The 21,305-nt window shown below is 35.4% G+C and overlaps 1 protein-coding gene across 5 annotated transcripts in view; it reads left to right on the top strand.

Moving 5' to 3' along the window:
- The window catches only part of OPA1 (OPA1 mitochondrial dynamin like GTPase), an 86,222-nt gene extending 66,194 nt beyond the window's left edge, over nt 1–20,028 (top strand). For 4 of the 5 annotated variants that reach the window (XM_034661068.1, XM_034661089.1, XM_034661073.1 and 1 more), the window contains 2 exons: nt 17,704–17,771; nt 19,897–20,028. In XM_034661068.1, the coding sequence (XP_034516959.1) occupies nt 17,704–17,768 (65 nt within the window). In that variant the 3' untranslated portion in view covers nt 17,769–17,771; nt 19,897–20,028. Of the gene's footprint in view, nt 1–9,085; nt 9,187–17,703; nt 17,772–19,896 lie in introns of all 5 variants that reach the window. The other variant, XR_004625698.1, reaches the window with a different exon arrangement.
- The last annotated feature ends 1,277 nt before the right edge of the window (nt 20,029–21,305 follow it).

Raw genomic sequence — 21,305 nt, 5'->3', positions numbered from 1 at the left:
TTTAAATCCTTTCACCACTTAATTTGGAGTTCATCAACTGATTGTCCTGAGTTAGGAGTCAAAGAAATGAAACAAGAGCCACCCCTTCTAGTCTCAAGAAGAGAAGTCATACATAGGAAACAGGACTCTTTGAAGAGGTGGTGCATTCCATAGCTGGAACAAGAAAAGGTTATGATGAACCTGGAGCATCCTAAGATGACAAAGTAAGGAAGTATTTGAAGGGTGATGGGGACATGTCAACAAGGTACAAAAGCCANGACTCTTTGAAGAGGTGGTGCATTCCATAGCTGGAACAAGAAAAGGTTATGATGAACCTGGAGCATCCTAAGGATGACAAAGTAAGGAAGTATTTGAAGGGTGATGGGGACATGTCAGCAAGGTACAAAAGCCGGCTTGAAAGGCTCCACCTGGCCAAACTAGGACAATTGGGGTATCAAAATGAATAATGACAAGTACAAATTGTAACCCACTGAATAAAATAGGATTCCATAAATTGATTATTATATAAATGAATAAAATGGATTCTATAAATGAACAAAATCAGTGATGAGGAATGGGATGTTTGTATAATCACACGAAGTATCTTCACACAAACCAATTAAAAAAGGAAAAAAGAATAACTTCACAATGGAGAAGCTGGCAATAACCACCTTAATCAAGCTGTCAAAGTTAATATTATCACCATTACGGTCAAATTAAAACTGTGTGCTGCCTTATAGAATGCAGTGATAAAATGCCCAACATCACCTCTTGGATATTTTTACCAAAGGATGTGTACCTTAAAGCCAAGTGTGAAGATACATCAGACAAACCCAATTTGAGGCATAGTCTATAGAATAACTGGCCTGTAATCTTCAAATGTATCAAGATCATGAGAAACAAGAAAATAGTAAGGAAGTATTTTAGGTCAAAGGAGACTAAAGAACATGAAAACAAAATGTAATGTGTGATCCTGAACCTAATTTTGTTGCTGTACAGGACATTAATGGGACAGTTAGTAAAACTTGAATGGGATGTTTCATGGTAATAGTGATACATCACTGTTGATTTTTAAATTTTGATTGCAAAATTGGGATTATTTAGAAAGAGATCTGTATTTGTAGCTAGTACACAATACAATATTAAGGGTTTATGGGATGTAATGACAGTAAATTATTCAGGAAAAATGTGTTCTTTGTAGTGTTCTTACAACTTTTCTCCATATCTGAAATAATTTTTACATAAAAAAGGGTAAAAATGGTTTAATTTTGTTTTTATAACTGGATTTGTTTATATAAATGGATCATGATCATATGAAAATAATTTAAAGAAAATGAGAATTTTAAAAATATGATCTCAATATGTTGAAAGCCTCAGTTACCTCCTGGACATTTTTTTTTTTTTTTTGAAGTAGGCTCCACCTCCAATGTAGGGCTCGAACTCAAGATCTTGAGATCAAGAGTTGCATCCTCTATACCGACTGAGACAGCCAGGTACCCCACCTCCTGCATAATTCATCTTTCCACCTTAATTCCTTATTTGCAGCATCTAGTTACACTTAGAACTATTTAGTGTTGAAATATGCCCACTATGACCTTGATGAAATTCTTTTGACTTTGTAGCAAATTTTATTTCAAAGGGTTTTTTATAGATATTTAAATACAATGTCAAGGTAGATAAAATCTATTTGGATTCCCAGTATAATTTATAATAATGTTTTCAATGTATTTATTGAAACAAACTACATTTTTAAATGCTTTCTTTGAAGAGGGGAAGATTGATATCGTATATAGCTCAATTCAGAGTTTTTCCATAATGCACTCTTTTATGATTTATAAAATCTGTTTTATGATTGTCATCATATAAAACAAGTGATAATGTTAACATGTCACAGACATTTTGGAATTTGTTCTGTCCCACCCTGGAAATGGAGTATTTGGGCACTGATAGCAATTGCTGTAATGTTGCTAAACTGAGTTTCAGCAAAACAGCATGAATTCTTTTATTTGTTATATGAATGTTGTATCAATTGTTAACTTGGGTTATCGTGAGTTTTGAACCTTTATATCAGTTGCTTGGGATTTAGAGCTTAGGTTTCTTTCTAAATTTTGTTCACTGAAGCCCGAATTACATTTTATTGTCTGTGTATATAATCAAAGAATCGNCTTGGGTTATCGTGAGTTTTGAACCTTTATATCAGTTGCTTGGGATTTAGAGCTTAGGTTTCTTTCTAAATTCTTGTTCACTGAAGCCCGAATTACATTTTATTGTCTGTGTATATAATCAAAGAATCATTGATATCCGGGAATTAAAGGGGCATTACAAATCATTTAGATCTAAGATCTACAGTCTTTCCCTTCTTATTTTACAATACATTTCTTTTCATTTTTATATTAGAACTTGAAACTGTTTGCAAATATGAATTAATATTTGGATACTTTTCCTGTGCCAGATATTAGTTTGTGTGCCTTATATGCATTCTCATTTTTCTTATTGTATAGATGAAGAAATGGAAGCCTAGAAACACATAGGGTAGTAAGTGGTAAAGCCAAGATTTAAGTCCATGTCTTTTAACTACTGTGCCGAACTAATTTGAGAACAAAACTCAAGCCTTTGAAAAATAGAGTTACACAAAATATGGTCCTTTATATTTGGAAGCTTATAGTTAACAGTGTCTTTTACAGAGTGGGTCAGAAAAGCATACATAATAGTGATTTAATATTTAAACTTTCAAATGTATGAAAACTTTGATAGAATTAGAACATCTGGATAAGGGAAACACTAAAGTGTAAACCAAGCCATTGACCAGATTGAAGAAGTTAATTTATGACTTGTAAGCGTGTCTTAAATTATACTCTATCAAATTCCACCATAGTTAATTAAGTAGTATGTAAGTTGCCCAAAATTCAGACACAGCTTTCAGTGTAATGTGTTCATGCTTAAAGTCTTAAGATCCAGTTGTAACAGATAGAGAATCTTTGAGCATAAAGACTGTTACTCTAAGTTGAGAGGGGGGCTTTTTTGCACTGGGAGTGTTGAAATGTGTGATAATAGGCTTCAGTGTATCGCTTCCTACTTCTTGTACTTTGTATGACTTGAAGATGTGCTTCAGTAAAAATTGAGTAACTTCATATTTCCATCTCATTTACTGGTGAAATGTGAAAACAGTGATAAACTCCTTTACTTGGGCTGCCATTGCACAGGCTTATTTTATTCTAATGATACAGTTTGATGTCCTTAATGTTAAGAATAGTATAGCTTACAGAGCCTGGCAAATGAGAATTTTCCAATATCCGCAGCTTTTTTCTCCTGCAGTTAATTTGCTCTGCTGACTCCCTGTGAGAGGTGGCAACAGCTGGCCTTTCAGGGGAGCCCGGGGATTAGGGAGCAGGAGTCACAGCAGCGCGCTCCCCTCTCGCCTCTGTTGACTGTTCTTTATTGTTTGATGCCTGGGCATCTCCCAGACAGCCAGCAGTTGTTTCTTAAAACTTAAAGTTTGTTTCTCTTGGGAGTATACAATGCTAGTGGGGCTTGTCTTTGTGTTTCTTCACTTTCCCAGTCTCCTCTTACAATCCATCCTGTGCTTTCTCTTGATAAATAGAAAGGAGCAAAGTTACCAGCTTTGTACCTTAGTGTGCGTGAGATTCAGTTTTGACTCTAAAAACTGAGATGGAAATTTTATTTTTCTCTGAGCTACCAGATACTAACAGAAATCATTTTTAGAATGAAAACTTTGTTCATTGTCAGTATACTAGTGTATTTTTGAAATTATGGTGATAAAAAGGCCATGACAACAGAATGAACCAGTACTGCCATTTTAAAAGCTAAAATTGGAAGAGAAATGCACCATAGCTGCTTAAATCTAAAAAGATCCCTTATTGGTACAGCATAGGGAATAGAGTCTGGTATTATAATAGCATTGTATGGTGACAGATGGTAGCTGCATTTAGAACAACAGACTTGTGGTGCATATAGAACAACAGACTTGTCGAATCACTGTGTTGTATACCTGAAACTAATATAACATTGTGTGTCAACTATACTTCAATTAAAAATTTTTTTAAGATTTCTAATTAGATCTAAAACATAATTCTAAGGGTGCCTGGGTGGCTCAGTCAGTTAAGCAGCTGACTTGATTCAGCTCAGGTCATGATCTCAGGATCTCGGGATCAAGCCCTGCATTGGGCTCTGCACTCAGCAGGGAGTCTGCTCAAGGAGGCTTCTCTCTCCCTCTTCCTCTGCCCCTCCTCCCATGTGTGTGTGCCCACTCTCTCCCTCTCTAAAATAAATCAATCTTAAGACCACTGACTTTAAATAAATAAATAAATAAATAAATAAATAAATAAAGCAAGCATAATTCTGATTTATAGGATAGTTACAAAATATATCTTCGTGCCATGGTAAAACTTGAATAAAAAGTAGTCAGAACATATCTAGATGGAATCCCCAGCCAGAATGATTTTGTTGTTCAGGATACTCTCAAATTTAATTTCCACATTCGTAAATTCCTTCCATACCTGCCATATCCTTGAAGGCCATTGTGGATGAAAATAGTGGCCATGAAGTAGTGTGACTGAAAATTATCCTAAAAAATGATTATTGTACTCAGAATTTAGAACTTAAAATTACAGAAAAGGAAACTCATATTTAAAACTCTTTTTTTCTAGGGGTAGGGCTCTGGCGTGCAAATTTTAACAAGTCTACATAGGGGATTTTTGCTGGGCACCACCACTACCCACCCTCCTGCCCCCAAGTCCATACTCTAGAGAATTCTTCTTATTCATAGCAATAAAAATTGTCGTTTTATTAATTGAGATAAAATTGACATCTGTCTTCCTTTAGCGGAGTCTTAGAAACCGTGTGACTGTTGAAAATTTGGTAAATTATTTGAACTCGATCTGTAGTAGCATATTCACTTTGTTAATGTAACCAAAGAAGATGAATTTTAAAGGATTTGAAAAAGGAACCGGTGGCATTGAATTGTAGAATTCTAGGTATGTGGGCGCAGAGAAGATTTTTTTTAAGGGACAATCACAGAGAATAGAGTAACGTGCCCTGGAGAGAAAACATAAGTAGAAGACCGTAACCCCTGTAGTTTCACTTATATCTGACTACTGTTACTACATTTCTTTGGCCAATAATTCTAAGACCTCCGTACTGTTTTCTCATCTCTCCTGGAGTCTAGCACATTTCTAAGCAGTCTTTCCCCTTTGTCTGTTTTTTTTATGTCTTCTCACTGTGCCTACTTCCAGACTATTACTGCTTGCTCAACCAGGATTTTTCCTCCCTACTCATTTACCTTCCTCCAGTGATTGAAAACCTTACTGAGGTACTGCCAGTGTTGTTTAATTGAGCAGAAGGCAGACTTCCCACTGTAGGCGACTGTAGATCAACTAAAATAACCAATTTAAGAAAGAAAAAGGTTGTTGGGGGGGAACGCCTGCATGGTTCCGTCAGTTAACCGCCTGCCTTCAGGTCAGGTCATGATCCCAGAGTCCTGGGATGCAGCTCCCCTCCCATCAGGCTCCCTGCTAAGCTGGGAGTCTGTTTCTCTCTCTGCCCCTCCCCCTGCTTGTGCACATGCACTCTCTCTCAAACAAATAAATCTTTAAAAAAAATTCATGTCTATTTTGATTGGTCTGTTCTGCTAAAGTGATTGGTTCTTTCATATCTTGTATGGTATATATTGTATGTGTTCGGTGACTATTTAATCACGACCTTTTAATACAGACTTAGCCTCCTCGTCCCTCCTGGCTTAAAACAGAGGAAGAAGGAAGCTAACTCTTATCCTAAGGAACCTTTCTAACACTCTGTCATGCCAGAAAGCTACCATATCATTTCTCTTGTAGAACAGCTTGCGTATGCTGTGTTCACCCCTGTCTCCACCCACCCACTCCCTTGCTGACATCTTGTGACACAGCTTTCATTCCTAATGAAACCACTTCCTTCTAGGTCACCGGTGATTTCCTAATTGCCAATCCACCCAATTTACCAAAACACTTCAATAATTGTTTATGTTTCTTAGGCACTTTTAAGTTGATTGGAATCATTTTCACTCTCTAACATTCGTGTACCTTTTGTGTACTTTTTGGAATGGTTATTAGTAGAAATTAGTGTGCTTTAAAAAATGCAAAGATTGAAATGCTTCTCTTGTTGTTACAGAATAAAATAACTTCTGTTTTGTGTTACCGGTGTTTGAGGTCATTAAAGCATGTGTTTAGGGTAAAAGCAGTTGAATTTTACATTTTGCCTTTGTGAAATATTATTTTTCATAGTAAGGTGAAATTGACAAAGAAACTAAGGAAGATGGCGAAGTATTATTTTTACCTTCAGTCTTCATAGGTAAAGTAGACTCTGCTCTGTGTTGTAGCGAGAGAGAGAGACAGAGAGAGACAGCACAAAGAATAAAGTAATCCTCAGGGAGAGTCCTCTGTGTTAGAGAAGTAGTTATTTACACACAGAATTCCACATGAGGAGCCTGAGTGTTGTGCTTTCCAGGTTATTGATGAGAAGATCCAGACTCAAAATGGGGCATTTAGAATAAAGCACATTTTTCATGGCCTAAGTCTATCTTCTAAAGGCAACATTGAGTATATTGATAAATTGGTACAAGATTAAAATGAAATTTACTTCTCTGTAATCTTACTATAGGCTACTGGTCTTCAGTGTTTTTTTAGCAAGTATATTCTTTTTGCCTTAAACTCACATTTTAACTTATTAAAAGTAATAATAAAGATAAGAAAGGTCTTTATCATTTTGAAGTAGGTTTTATTTACATGTTGTGATTATGTATATATTGTTGTGTATAAAAAGGCCAGTGTGCATATTTTCAGCTCGAAATTTAACTTTTTTCCCTAGCTAATAATGCTTACCACTTCTTTACTGAGAGTCTAGAATAAAGTAACGTCTTTAAAGTTGGGATCAGATTTTGACATGTTTTGTTTTTTAGTTGTTTTATGTATTCTCTCCATTGCTAAGATGGAAAAAAGTGAATTCTAGTCATTGAAAACCAAATCTAATCATAAAACAGTCTACTGGTCAGTGAAACACTATGTTAACAAAATAAAATGAAGCAAGATATGAGTAAATTTGTTTAGAAGGAACGGTCTTGGAGGATGAGTTGGTGCACACTGAACTGGTAACCTCTGGGAAGTAGGGTTCTCAGGGTAGTTGGAGAGGGGCGTTAAAGGCAAAAGAAATTTTAACTGTTTACTATTTTATACATTTCTAAACTTTCTTTTCCCAAATAAGGTTAATTCAAAATTACCTTAGAAATTTCATATTCTTAATTATTGTATTCATAGTAATGATAAAGCTAATTCATGATACAGTCAATCTTAAAGGTGACCGAATATTTTCCCAAATAATTTCTTGGTGATTGGGATGACAGCACACATTTCATGGGACTAGATGGTAATTGCTCATCATGGGGTCTTCCTTGGTGGTTGGGGTTCATTTTGAATTCTTCTGATGTCCAGTAAATACCCACTGTGGATCTGTCATCTGTAAATGAATTGAGATCTTTCTTGAGCTGGTGAAGTTTTCAAGTTCGTGCAACCTGTGCAAGATAATAGATTTTCCCTGCTTCATTGTTACCTACTACGAATGAAAATCGTCCATTTTAATTTGTCTTAGAACAGCTGTTTCATCTCTTCCTTAGTGTCATGCATCCTAGAAATGAGTTTGCTGTTTTTTATTCCCTTCAGTTAGACCTGTTTCCTGGGTGAAGGAATTCAGGTCTTTCCAACCTCACCTGTGTAGTCTCCTTGAGGCACCACTTCATTCTCTGAGTCATAGGTACAGACTACCTGTCTCCACCAAGTACACTACCAGGATTTCAGGTGTTTATTTTAATCCCTCTCATTATCACAGAACTAGTACATATGAATGCATTGTGGAAAATTAGAAAATATTGGGCGCATGGGTGGCTCAGTCTGTTAAGCATCTGCCTTTTGACCCCACATCGCATCACATCCTGGGGCTCCCTGCTCAGTGGGGATCCTGCTTCTCCCTCTTCCTCTGCCACTCCCCCTGCTTGTGCTTTCCTGCTCGCTCTCTCTCCCCCTCTCTCTGTCAAATAAATAAATAAAGTCTTTGAAAGGAAAATTAGAAAATACAGATAGCAAAGTTTTTAAAACAACTGCCACTACCCAGAGATAACCGTTACATTGTATTCTAACAAAAATTTTAATGTGGTCTTAGGGACATAATTTCTGCACGTTTCTGGAACACATTTTTCATGAGATCTTAGCTCGGCCTTCTCTTACACTACCAATCCTCACTTCGTTGCCATTGCTCCTATTTCTGGTCTCTCATTTATCAGAGTAAGCTAAATTTCTCCTCTTTTTCTTCTAGTTACTTTAGATAGGTCAGATATTCCAAGGGCTATGTTGTAGCAAAACACACAGAAAATCACTCTGCTTTGAAAGTTAAACCCAGGACCCTGGCACTTCCTGTGTGTGCTTATGCCTCATGTCTGTCCTTTCTCCAAAGATGTTCACGTCATCCCCATCTTAAAACCACTGGATTAATTCTTCCATGTACTCTGCCTTGATCTTGACTTTCTTACCTAGAAAAGCCCTCGAATGTTTGCCTGCTACCGCCACTTTCAACCATCCACTCTCTTAACTTAGTAATCTTTTATTCTCACTCCTGTCAAATTTGTTTTTTCAAGATTGCTGACAATCGAGAGAAAGCAGTGAGCCAGGCGAGCATTAAGGAATAGCAAGTCTATATTCCCATGTAACCACAGCATTTGGTACTTTGGGATCCAAATCCTGCTTGGAAGCTCTACAACTGTCTCTGACATTTGTATAGAGCTTTGCACTTTACAGAAAGTGTTACGTTTGTCCATGTTTGCCTTGTAAAGGCATATGAGGCCTGTAAGGTATTATCCCCCATTGTTCATATGGGGAAGTTAATGTTCATTGAGGGAAATGATTTAGCTAGTTACATAAATATTTATGGCAAAGCTGGGGCTAACAACGTGTTAGAGATAGTATCTTCTTAGATTTGTTTTGGGATCTGCTCATTTTTAATCTTTGGGTTTGTGCTTGTGGGTGACCAAATTCATATAATTTGACTTCCATTTTTGTATCATTTTCAGTGTCCTAGTTTTTGAGCCTACTCTCCTAAACTAATTATTAAGAATCTAGAACAATGAATTTGTCTCCTAAAGGCATGTAATGGTTTCATTCTTCAAAAAAGGTAAATATACAGGATTATAAATCTGTGTAATTCTGCATTGGTATTTCAGTTTTGTGATTTTTCCTTTTCTGTAGGAAATAAGAAATTGTGACAAAATGTAAAGGTGATTTTCTGAGTTAATGAATATGTAAAACTGATTCTGAAGTTGTTTTTATTTCTTTGAGCCTTATTCTGACTTCTGGAACCAACATCAGCAATGATACTTCTTTACAAGATCGTAGTGAGAAATAACTGAGAACTTACGGAATCAGCCTAACAAAATATGAATTCCTGTTAGCCCTTCCTGTGATAAGTTTAATAATAATCCTTTGTCCTAGTGCAGCATCTTAGTTAAGAAGTATCATTGTATTTCATTTTTATTTTTCATCTCGCTTAACTCATAACTTTATTAAAACCTGCAATTTTTAGTTCCATATTTTTTTCATAAAATTTGGTTAGGTTCATATATCAGAATTATAGTCTCTATTCTCATATTATTTTCCTTTACTTTTAAAAATTACATTAATGAGCTGACTAAGAATCATTCTCATTCGTTCATTCATTCATTCATCTGTTACGCCCCCTTTTTAAAGCTTCAGCACTAAAGGTCTTTTGACAAACCAATATTTATAACAGTTTGACAGCAGGATGAGGAACAGCATTTGTCTTTGTAACAGCTTGAAGAAAGACCCTTTCCAGGACCCAGTCATGCAGTTACAATCTTGACCTCTTTCTTATGCTGGGAACATACATACAGCAGCACCTCCCATGTGTTTTCTTGTCCCATTGACTGTCCATTCACTTCCCATCTGTTTTGCAGTCTTAAAGGAACAGAAGGGGCCCTCTTCTTAAATCTGTCTTCGCAGGTGATAAATGATGTCCTGTCTCTTTAAGGGCTGCCTGGGTGGTTTTCCTTTTCTTAAAATGTTTCAACTTTCCTTCTGAAAAAATTCAGAATAAAATATACTTTTAAGAAGAGGAAAATAGAAAAGAAAAAAAATGATGGATTATTTTTAAACTTTCTTAATTGATTGGGACCAAGTATTTTATTGGTCATTGTGCTAAAGATTATTTAGCCTTCTCAATGAATTACCTAAATCATATTTTTGAAATTGTTTTGATGTTTAGGTTATTCTGTGGAAACAAAAGGAATGTATTCATTTTGAAATGGTGTATTTATTTAAACTTTAGGGGTTGGGGCAAATAAAGCAATGTATCATTAACGACTTAGTATATAAAATAACTTTTAAAGATTTTTTTCACCATAATTTGAGTTGATTGATGTAATTAATATGGAACATTTTATGTACTGGATACAGAATAAAATAATTCACAGTAGGTGATTATTAATCTTATGCTAGAATCTAACTTTTACATTTAAAAGACCATCATGAATCCCATAAAAATTTACTATTTTTTCTTCGATTACTAAAAAGAAATGCTTTAAGTATACATATTTATATCATTGGATTTTCCAAGCATTGAGCAGAAATAAAATTTTTTTTTCTCCCATGCAGAAATTACTTATAGAAAGTTAGTAGGACAAATATTGTACCCCCCCAAAATGTTTTTAAATTACCGATTTTAAAAATAGGGGTGCCCGGGTGGCACAGTGGTTGGGCGTCTGCCTTCGGCTCAGGGCGTGATCCTGGCGTTGTGGGATCGAGCCCCACATCAGGCTCTTCTGCTATGAGCCTGCTTCTTCCTCTCCCACTCTCCCTGCTTGTGTTTCCTCTCTCGCTGGCTGTCTCTATCTCTGTTGAATAAATAAATAAAATCTTTTAAAAAAAATTAAAAAATAAAAAAAATAAAAATAAAAACATTACCAGCATAAAAAGACCACTTTTCAAGTTTTATGGTATATTATGTGAATCAGCCACCTAGTGGTACATCTTCTATGAACTCGTTTTTAAGCTTGTTTATTAACTCCCTGTCCTATTTCAAAAAGAATTTGAGGCAGCTTGCAACCGTCTATCCTGTATAAAATATAAAAATGCTTAAGTGGAAAATTGGGTGAAAGGAAAGAGAAAGTTAAGGCAGGTGAAATAATGTGAAACTTGGGATAAGATTGGTACCCCTCAAAATACTTGCTCAGAGGTTCTTCTGTTTTGCAAGTAACCTGCAAATTTAGCTCTGAGTTTCCTAGACGGCTGATGCAAAATGGAAGGCAAAGTTGATTTTGTGGTGTTGCTGGTGGCTGTCAGACACAGCAGTTGCTTAGTGGAAGCATGGGTGTTCCTGGTACCCAATGCCTGAGGGAAATTTCATCCATCCTCACAGACACTGAATTATATGATAGAGTAAATCAAATGACTATATATAATCATGAATTTTATGGGGCTCTTTACTCGGTTTCGGCTCCGTGTAGACTAATAACATAAGCAGTTCTAGGTGAAATCAAAATGCTGCAGTCCAGATACATAGCTGTTTGACTTATCTAAAGATGAACTTACATAGTATCTAATATCTAGGATCCCCCATACAGTCTTCCATACATATGATTTCTTTTTGCAGCTGAGCCTCGTAATAATCAGGTAGCAGAAAGTTCAAGGTTCTATATTCAGTGACAATGACAAACACCTGGAATGGAGCTGTTCTATTAATTAAGGGGCAGATCCATAAGCATTAATAGTTAGCTGAGATCAAATTACAATTTCCATCTACTTATGAAAGTGAAAGACCTGAGTGTAAGGCTACTCTGTGTTCATTCATACTGAAGTCTTTTGGAGAATTAGCTTTAATATATCACGAAAGTGTTTTAAAAGGTTTTGATTATATTGGCCAAAAGAGCCTGGTGGAAACTCTTGCAGTTAAGAGTTTTAAAAAAGAAAAAAAAGGGGGGGGGAAGAAAGCAAGCCGAATTTACCAACAAGTCACTTTGAGCTATTTATATATTCATCAGACCTAAGTTGTAATTTATTTCATAGACTTTCTTAAGGCAGCTTTCTTTCTAAATCATGTCGTTTCGGGGGTCTGATTACACCAAATTTTTAAAATAGTCATCTTTAATGTTTGATTTATGTTTTGGTAAAGTAGATTACTCAAAAGTGAATGAATATTCATAGACATCTATTGCGTAGCAAGTTCTGTGCTAAGCCAAGTGATAGTAAATGACACTTTTTTGTATGTAGATAATTCATGCAAGCAGTCCCACATTGATTCCTGGGGGCGGGGGGGTGGGGAACAGTATAAAAACTAATGTTTCTAAAATTATGTAGCCCCGTGACAATAATATTGTCATTTGTGATTGAATTTTTACTCAGCTTAATGTCAAATTTTTAAAAAAGTACTAAGGAGCAAACAAGACAATTAAGTTTAAAAAGATGCAGTTAAAACATAGGACCAGTTAGAATAGTACATTTCAGTCCCAAGTTTTAAAGCAATACAGGCTTTGAATTCTTCTGGACATATTCCCTAACATTATAGATAAAGAAACTGGGGCTGTGACATGACTGTGATCATGAAGTTAAAGGCAAAGCTGGGACTGGAAGCCTTGCTTCTGACCATGCTGTCACATAGCTTTTAATCCATTATGTTCTCATTTTTATAAAAACCATATAAAATTACTACTCCATTGATTATTAGGGGTGTTAGTCCAGGGATTTCTAGCGTTTGTTGTCATCAAACACTGCTTTCATTGTGTACTCCTGGAAAGTCTATGTTTTGGAAGATCTGTCTACAGTAATATATTCTTTTTTCATTAGAAACATCAAGTTATAACTTTTGTCAGCCTAAATAATAATTGTTCTGAGAGTAGATGTAATTCCGGCCAAAGATTTCCATATGAACTTTTGAGACAATGGAAATAACGCAGACAACTCTATTACCACCTTCAGCAGACCCCTAGAAGTCAGGGACCCCACCCAGCTTTGAAATTACTATATCAGTCTCAAACAGCTTTCCAGAGCATAGGAAATGATGCCTCCTTTTTCTGTAACAAGCAGAAGTAATCTGTTTGTCTTTATTAATGAGTCTGTTTAAAAATAGTCATGCCTGTTTGTAGTCATGCCTTGTAGGAAAACTACAGTGCCAAGATTCAGAAGAGAAGTATTAGATTTAGCTATACACCTTTGACTGTCTCTTTGGTTTTTCCTCTCATCGACTGTAAAAGGTGCGTATTTTTTCTTGTGCTTAATCTGTTTTGACTATACCTTTGAGAATCTTAAATCTGGTCTCTTGTTTGGTTGGTTGGTTTTTTTTCCATGTTTCCCTGTACTCTAGATAATTTCTCTAAATACTGAACTTCTAAAGAACACTTACAGTATAATTGTCTAATAAAAGGCAAACCTTTTTAGGAGCAACATATATTACATGTTAAGAACTGTTCCTTTAGTGAACAGCTTTTTTACAGCAAAATCTCACCTACAAGGTGTCCTCAGGCTTGGTACGAAGTATGTATGCAGCGTGTTATAAAACAGTTCTGTCAAGGTACATTTTGATCTTTGGATGTATGGTTTGCTTAAAGTACACTGCATTAGTAAGTTTGCAGTTTGTTTCTTTGTGCTTTCTTTGAAAACCTCAGAAGTTGTAAAAGATTTATTTCAGCACATGTGGTAGTTTTTTGTGTGTGATTCTTTGTTCCTATTCTAAACTGTTATTAACCACTGAAGTGAACCTTCTCCCAGGTTTGGCCTTTTGGTATTCACAGTGTATTCAAAACCTAATTACAGATTAGTCTATATTTGAGACTTTTAGAGCAAGTATCAGAAGATTCAAAAAGAAATTGAGAGTAGCAGTATCATTTCATGGGGAGATAAAGAGACCCAAAACATGAATGGGTGTCAAGTCATCTGAAGAAAAGAAAAAAGAGAAGGAACTTCATTCATTGAGAGGGACGGTTTATGAGGTTAGGATTATAGGAATATTCATGACTCAATCAAGAAGCACAATGAATTGATGTTTGAAATAGTTCATCTTTTAAGTAAACATTGGATAAATGGAAAGTAGACTCCGTATTCACTCCATGTAGAATTGCCTATTTCAGAACTGAAATAGCAGTTCAAACAGAAATAGAGGTTTGTTAATCCCTTCCTGAGTTGGTTTAATTTATCAAGTTAATCTGAAATTTTATAAGAATTCTCTAGCTATAAATATTTAGTGCAAATATTTAATAGAAAAAGGAGTTTGTTTTGTAATTAGCCATGCTAATCTATACACACATTTTCGTGGGAAAGTAGTTTCTAAATCGTAAGATAGTTAAATACAGTAAGATCTTAGAATCTGAAAACACTAATACTGGGGCATTAATTTGGAAGGATCAGAAAATAGAAAGTTTTAGTTGCTAACACTTAATTTTTATGGACGACTCTTTCCTGTGTGCAGTTAGGTGGCATAGTTTGTATATAAGAAGTGCTGAAGACTTAGAATTTAAAATGAATTCAAATATAGGAAATAATGCTGTTTATTATTTGCAATATAGCTTCTTTGCAAAGAATGAAATCAGTCTACTTTCTAAAGCTCTGTGTTTGTGTGTGTGTATATGTGTGTGCGTGTGCGTGCAGTCAGCATAGTCTTCTTAATAAGGTGAAATAATTAAACTGAAGTTTCTCTTTCCACTGGTATTATATTGTTCGGTCTGAGCATTCTCTGTTCCGTGTTGCTTATGTGGTTCGGGTGACCCACCAGCTTTCCTAGATCTTCATTGTCAGTGTGTATGTGCCCTGCCTCCTGTTCCCAGGCTGGCTCTAGTTCTTGTGCTCCTGGCTTCTGCCCTCTTGGTCATTGGCATAATACCCAGAAAGCCTGTCAAGTGATATTTTCCTTCTTAATAACCTACAGCCTTTATTGTCTGTGCTGTATTTTTGGAAACTTCGCTTACCACCTGTCAAGTATTTATTGAGCGTGTATATTGAGTTTGACATTCTTGTAAACACTGAAGATGCTGAACTTTTTTTGTCCAGTTTCATACTTTGTTATTATTTTCCAAGGATTTCTTCAAATGTATGTAAATCTAGTCTCCTCAAGAGGTAATAATATTTATTACATGTTTTTAGTCATTCCTAGGCACAAAACTACTTGGGAGTGTGCATGGTAACTAGTCCATTCCCTAACTTTTATCACAGTGTGTCTTATTTCACATAAAAGGTAAAACAACAAATATACTTGACATGATAACATTTGTTTTGTTATCAGAGTCTATATATGGTAGCAGATCTAGTATGTTTCTGAATCAGAGGGATGTCACAAAGCTAACTCTCCAGGCTTAATGTCCTCATCCTTGGGAGTGACACCTTTGGTCGTATGAGGACTTCTGGGATTTAAAATCATCCCAAATATAGTAGACTCTCATAGACTTAGAATGAGGTAAGTAGGAGGTGATCAAGGAGTTCTTCTCAAAGGCAGGATAGCATCTGTGTGTCCATGTCACTCCATTAAGTGCACTGTATAAAATGAAGGAACAAACACAGAAATGAATTTTTAAATTTAGTGTATAAAGGATACATTTATCACAATTGTTCTTTTTTCTTTTAACGTTTACCTCCACCCTCTCCTCTCTTCTCATCTCCCCCCATTACTTCCTAGTTACTTATTTAAATACCCTTTGTGTCATTCTTGAGGTTTCAGAGTAAAGTGGCACGGTGTCCTGGTACTCTATTTGTAAAATTCGTAAAAACAGCTTTTTGAAAGAGAAATTTGGCAATTTTATTCTGTGGTTTTCTTATTAAAGTTAATTAAATAATTCTTTTACTTTCATTTGGGAAAAAACATTGCGTATCTCCAATTTTAGAAGAATTTGAGTTTGATTCAGACTCCACAGTTAGACACCTGCGCCAGAGTGGCCCTTGGTCTCTTTCAACACAAATAGATCTTGCTCTGAACAGTCTCTTGTGAGTGATGCTGCTGTACCAGCCACTCCCAGATCGTCTATCCAGCTAAGGATGGAGGTCATGGGCAGGGCACAAGGATGGGTAGAGCTGGCCCTGCAGCTGCCCAATCATACGCAGATCGTGGAGCAAATAGAATCAGATTTCCTCTCTTTATACAGTACGGCTTTCCCAAGTAGAAGTAGTTCTCAGTGAAATGGTTAGAGGAGCTGCCAAGGCTTTAAACACCTGTTTTAGATTTCCATGTGCTGTGCTCTTTAAGCCAGATAATTTTTTAAATACCTTGTTCATTTCCAAAATTCTGTGAGACAACTTAGAAAACTTTTCTCCTACTCTCCCCTTTTTTAAAAAAAAACTCTTCAGCCAATGAACTGCACTATATGGAACTCTCTAAATACTCCCTGAAAAAACTAGGTGAAGCTGTTTCTAAGCAACAAATGAATTAATTTTAAAAAGAAGAGTAGGGCCTTATTTTGAGAAAGGATGTATATTTTTGGTTTGACTGTTCTTTTACAGATAGTACAGACTACCAAAAATATAGATAAACACAGAGTCTGCTGGAGGTTCCTTCCCTCTCCCTTTGCCCCTCCTCCCGCTCAGAAGCACTCTTCCTCTCTCTAAGTAAATAAATAAATAAATATTTTTTAAAAAATATAAATGTTGAATATAATAATGATTTTTCTATAGATATAATGCAGAATGCTTTACAGTTTTGCCTCTAGAGCAATAGTTTTGAACCAATCACTTCACTTTGATAATTCCCACTAATATGTAGAATTGTGTTAAAAAGATAAAAATATTTGTCACTGTGCTTAGCACAAGCTATATTTTAAAGGGGAGTTGCATAATTAAGTTAGCAATGAAATAGAATAAATCACAACTTCCATTTTTTTAACATTTGGAGATTGACATGTACTGTGTCTAGTTTGTATCTGTGAAGGAAGTCTTTATATTTCAAAGAGAAGTTATAGATTTTATTTGGACGTCTATAAACATGAAAATCTAAAATCAAATAAGATAATGTAAGTCTGTCTTTAGTGCCTGTAGTGTTTTTAAACTTTATTCATTTATAGCTAGAGAAGTACATTTTTTGTATGTATTTTTGAAGTGCTTTGCCCTTTTCATGTTTGTTGCAAATATTTCTTACAATTTCTTTTATCTGTTTTGACATATGAAGTATACATTTTAATGTGGTCATACTGGTAATCTTATCCTTTGTAACTTTTCCCATTTATCCTAGAAAGTCATTTTCCAGTTTAAGGCCTGTTAAATGCTCACCTATAGTCTTTAGTTTTAAAAATGGTTTCATTATTTTATTTTATATTTTGGTCTGTTCCAGATATTGCTGAGTCCTTGGTTGGACTCCAGAGAATCTGAGAACTCCTTAATTCTATCCGTAATTACATATATATCTATACGTACATTTTTCTGTGTAAGACTCCTTAATGCTTACTGCATTCTGAAAGGGGTCTGCCACAAACCCCACACACGTTCCCTTTCCAAAAAGTTGTTAAGAGCTACTACTGCAATCCGTTTTAACCTTTTTTGGATATAAGGTGGTGTGGGGTGCTAAAGTAAGTTTTTCCCCTTTTCCCAAATGGAGTATCGCAGATAATTATCCAACATTTATTGGATAATTATCTTCTAAGATTTGTGTTGCCTTTGAAAAATAAATTCACTTTTAACTAATTTATTATCTTTTTTCTCTCTGCAGAGAAAGTTAGAGAAATCCAAGAAAAACTTGATGCTTTTATTGAAGCTCTTCATCAGGAGAAATAAATGGTAATAAGTTAAATAAAAGTCCTCTTACTGCATTGGTACTGACTAGATGCAAAATTTATATTTTTTGGCTTATTATTATAGTTTATCATTGTACTTGACTATATCCTGCTTGTTCCTTAATAACAATTTTAATGGCAGGAATCTCTGAAACTAATTCTACATTTCACATGTGTAATGTTCCTTTTGAATACTTGAATGTCTTCTGGCTGAACTGAAAATATCCTCTAGAACTCATTTTGAACAGAACAAAGGTAAACAAAGCTAAGCTGTTTCATAATATGCATGTGGCTCGTAAGTTTTCTGCATGTAAGGAATTGAACTGTAGCTCTCATTATTTTATTCCTCATAGTTCACATTCCATGGATAATTATGTGTATGTTAAGTTGCAAAGCATTTACTGGCTTGACTAGTAACCCTAACAATTGTTCTTAATCTTTTTCTCTTATGTTTAAAAATATTTCTCCTGTGTAAAATAACTCAGAGAGCCTTAGAATGTCGTATTCTCTGAATGTGTGGACTCTTGTCTAATTCTGTAGTCTGGCTTTGGAAGCATGTTCCAAATAAAGTATTACATATTTAAAGAGTTGCCTTAGTAGCTTAGTAACCTGCTGATTATTGCTAAAGAATTATAATTAGTGAGTCTTCTGCTTTTATTGAAGAAGTTGAGAAAGGGAAAATGCTATAATTAAGACATTATCGTCTATTTAAAATATTTAATTAATCACTTTATCTGTGAGCCCTGCCCTGTAGGCAGCCTGGAACACAATCAGAACTGGAAGGAATAGAAAAGTAAGAGATTCCCTCCCTAGCTGCATTCATTTCAGAAAAAGCCCTTTAACCAAACTACCTGTTTTCCTCTACTGGAGGGGCAGTATATTTGAGAAAGCAAGCTAGAAAAGGAAGCACACCTCAGACGATTATCATTCAGAACAGCATCCCAGCAATGAATAAGGGAGGAATTAGAAAGCTTTCCAGTAATGCTGTGTTACTTTGTTCTGTCTCTCTCCCTGAAGTTAAGACAAATGTATATATGGATGTGTACAAAATGTATCTAGAAACTAAATATCAGTCATCTTGAACACAATCCAAAAATAATTATTGTTTTTAAGTGTCTATGTTCATAAATGTTTTATAAAACTTCAGTGTATAAAAATTTTCTTTTAAAGCCAAAAGGTTGTTATATCTTCCTCGTTGTCATAATTACTATCAATAATTAATGTTAGAAATAAACATTTTGAGAGCCTTTTTGATTTGGAGATTCTCCTCTTCAGCACCAAAGTTCTCTTGAAATTTTTGTTTGTAAATGTGGTTCAGGGTGGGGGTGGGGGGAGAAAATTCATGAAAATCACAGAAACCCAGTAAAAATATAAGCTGCATTTCTGTCTTTAATGAAATGAGGAAGCCTAAAGCCAGCCAGTGTTTTACATAGTGGTCGGTGTCACTTCCGTAAGCTGGTCGGTGGGACATCTTAGTGTTACCATTGCTACTGGGAACATGCCTTTTCCTGCCAGAGTGTCTGTCTCAAGTGGAGGCCAGGGCAGTCCCAAGAGCTAAGTTGCCTCTGAGGAAACCATCCCAGTTCTTTGTTCCTTACTTGGCTTTGGTCTCTCCGGCCCTTTCCAACCCTTGGGATTTATAACCCTGTGAACTTTAGTAATTCTGTTTTGTACCGTGCATATCCAATGAAAAGAATAAATGTGGCAAAAGGGAGGGAGTAGCCTTGCTTCATTCTGACCGTTCTATAAGAGTTACCAGGGACTTCACGGTATAGTTTCTTAATGGTAGTTTTAACATGTGTGGAGTTCCTTAGCCTGATAGTTTTAAGTACTTCATTCTGATAATTGCTGAAGATGTTCGTACGCAACACAGTCATACACAGATGACTTTGTTGATCGATTTTAATATGTTTTTAAATGTTTTCCATAAAAAATAAATTACATTGTTTTTTGATTCACACATCATGTTAATAAAATTGTTCTATTGTTAAAGTAGGTGATATTTTGAATTTAATAAAACTAGCAGACAGTTAAGTTTCAATATTTTTATGATCATGCAGTAATAAAGCTTAGAAATTTTGCACTTGTCTCCTCATACCTTAATTTATCAAATGTGTTTATTTTTGCAGAATCCTACTCATAATATAATCACCTCTGCATACATGTGAAGAAAGAAAACTCCAAAAGTCTCTTGTCCTGCCTTTTTTCCTTCTGCTATTCCACCTTTCTAAACATAAAATAAAGTCATGGGATAAAAATAATTTATGCGTGTTCAAGGCACTTTAACCATCAGTTGCCTTTCGAATGCAGGAACAGTGGAAATGGCATTAAAATCCTATTTTAATTGTATTGAAGTGACAAATTGAGATAATACAAGTGGTGTGGCCGTTAGATTCAGTCCTTGAAGATAAGAAACTTGCTCTCCTGCTCATCTCATTTGTGGTAGCACGTTCAACTAATTCATTAGCTGATGTTACTCAATGTGAGTTTTTTTCTGGGGAAAAAATGCCAGGTGTTGTGAAAAGCTATCAATTGTATATAAAATGATGGTAACCCACTAAGTTGTTGTCTGTATCTGTAATGTTCTATGTGCAGTAGCTATCTGATTATGAAAATTCAGTTTACATTTATCATGTGAAAGAGGACTAGCTAACAAAAGAGTGCCTCAAATAGGTGAATTCGGATTACAAGTCTGGGTACGTTCAGTGAAAGAGGTCTCACCCTTCATTGCCAGCCGAGAGGGCTGCCTTAGAAGCAAAGTCAGCGGTGGCTTCCCTGTTTGCTTCAGTTGACCATTTTGTCCTTTCTGTACCCATTTGAAATTCATTCATTTTGGATGTTGTGTGAGTAAGCTAGGTTTTCTGTCAACTGTGGGTTTTTTGAACCTGTTGACAGAGCTACTGGGTTGTGACACAGGGTAAGGAAGATAAAGAATAATGAGTTGACTAATTTCATTTAGACTGTTGTCAAGCACTTCAGGTGGGCTTCAGGAAAAGGCTTTAGACATAAGACTATTTGAAATAGAAATTGTTTCAACAGAATAATGTCGACCATCTCCCTCTTAGCTGAACGTGTAAAGAAAAACGTAAAATTTGATTCATTGCAGTTCAGTTATAGGACCTTCACAGCATTTTCATGTGCTTCATACAAATACTTTTTTATTGGCTAATGGATGTTAAAGCAAAGAAATACGCCATTTTTGACTTAAAATGTCTTATTTATTTCTGCTCTTTGTTGCCATTTCATTAAGCCTTTAATATTCTAATAAAAATGCCCATTGTGTGACAGTTTTTATTTTATAGTTCCTTTTACAGCTGTTTTAGAATTCTGTTTTGGTAACAGTTCCCTTGCCACCCCACTTTTTTTTTTTTTAATTTAGCATCGGTATATTCTTCATTGTGATTTCTCTCAAGATCTGAGGACACTTACTATACAAAGTTGGAAGGATATCACAAAATATTTCAGAAATTGAGAAGTCAGTAAATATTTGTTTTATATTGTTTGATAAGAAAGGTAGATCCAGTTTTACACAGCTGGT

This window comes from Ailuropoda melanoleuca, chromosome 1, assembly GCF_002007445.2.
Source record: "Ailuropoda melanoleuca isolate Jingjing chromosome 1, ASM200744v2, whole genome shotgun sequence".
Classification (NCBI taxonomy): Eukaryota; Metazoa; Chordata; class Mammalia; order Carnivora; family Ursidae; genus Ailuropoda; species Ailuropoda melanoleuca.
Note: the sequence above shows the minus strand (reverse complement) of the source record. Positions and strands in the feature narration are given on the sequence as shown.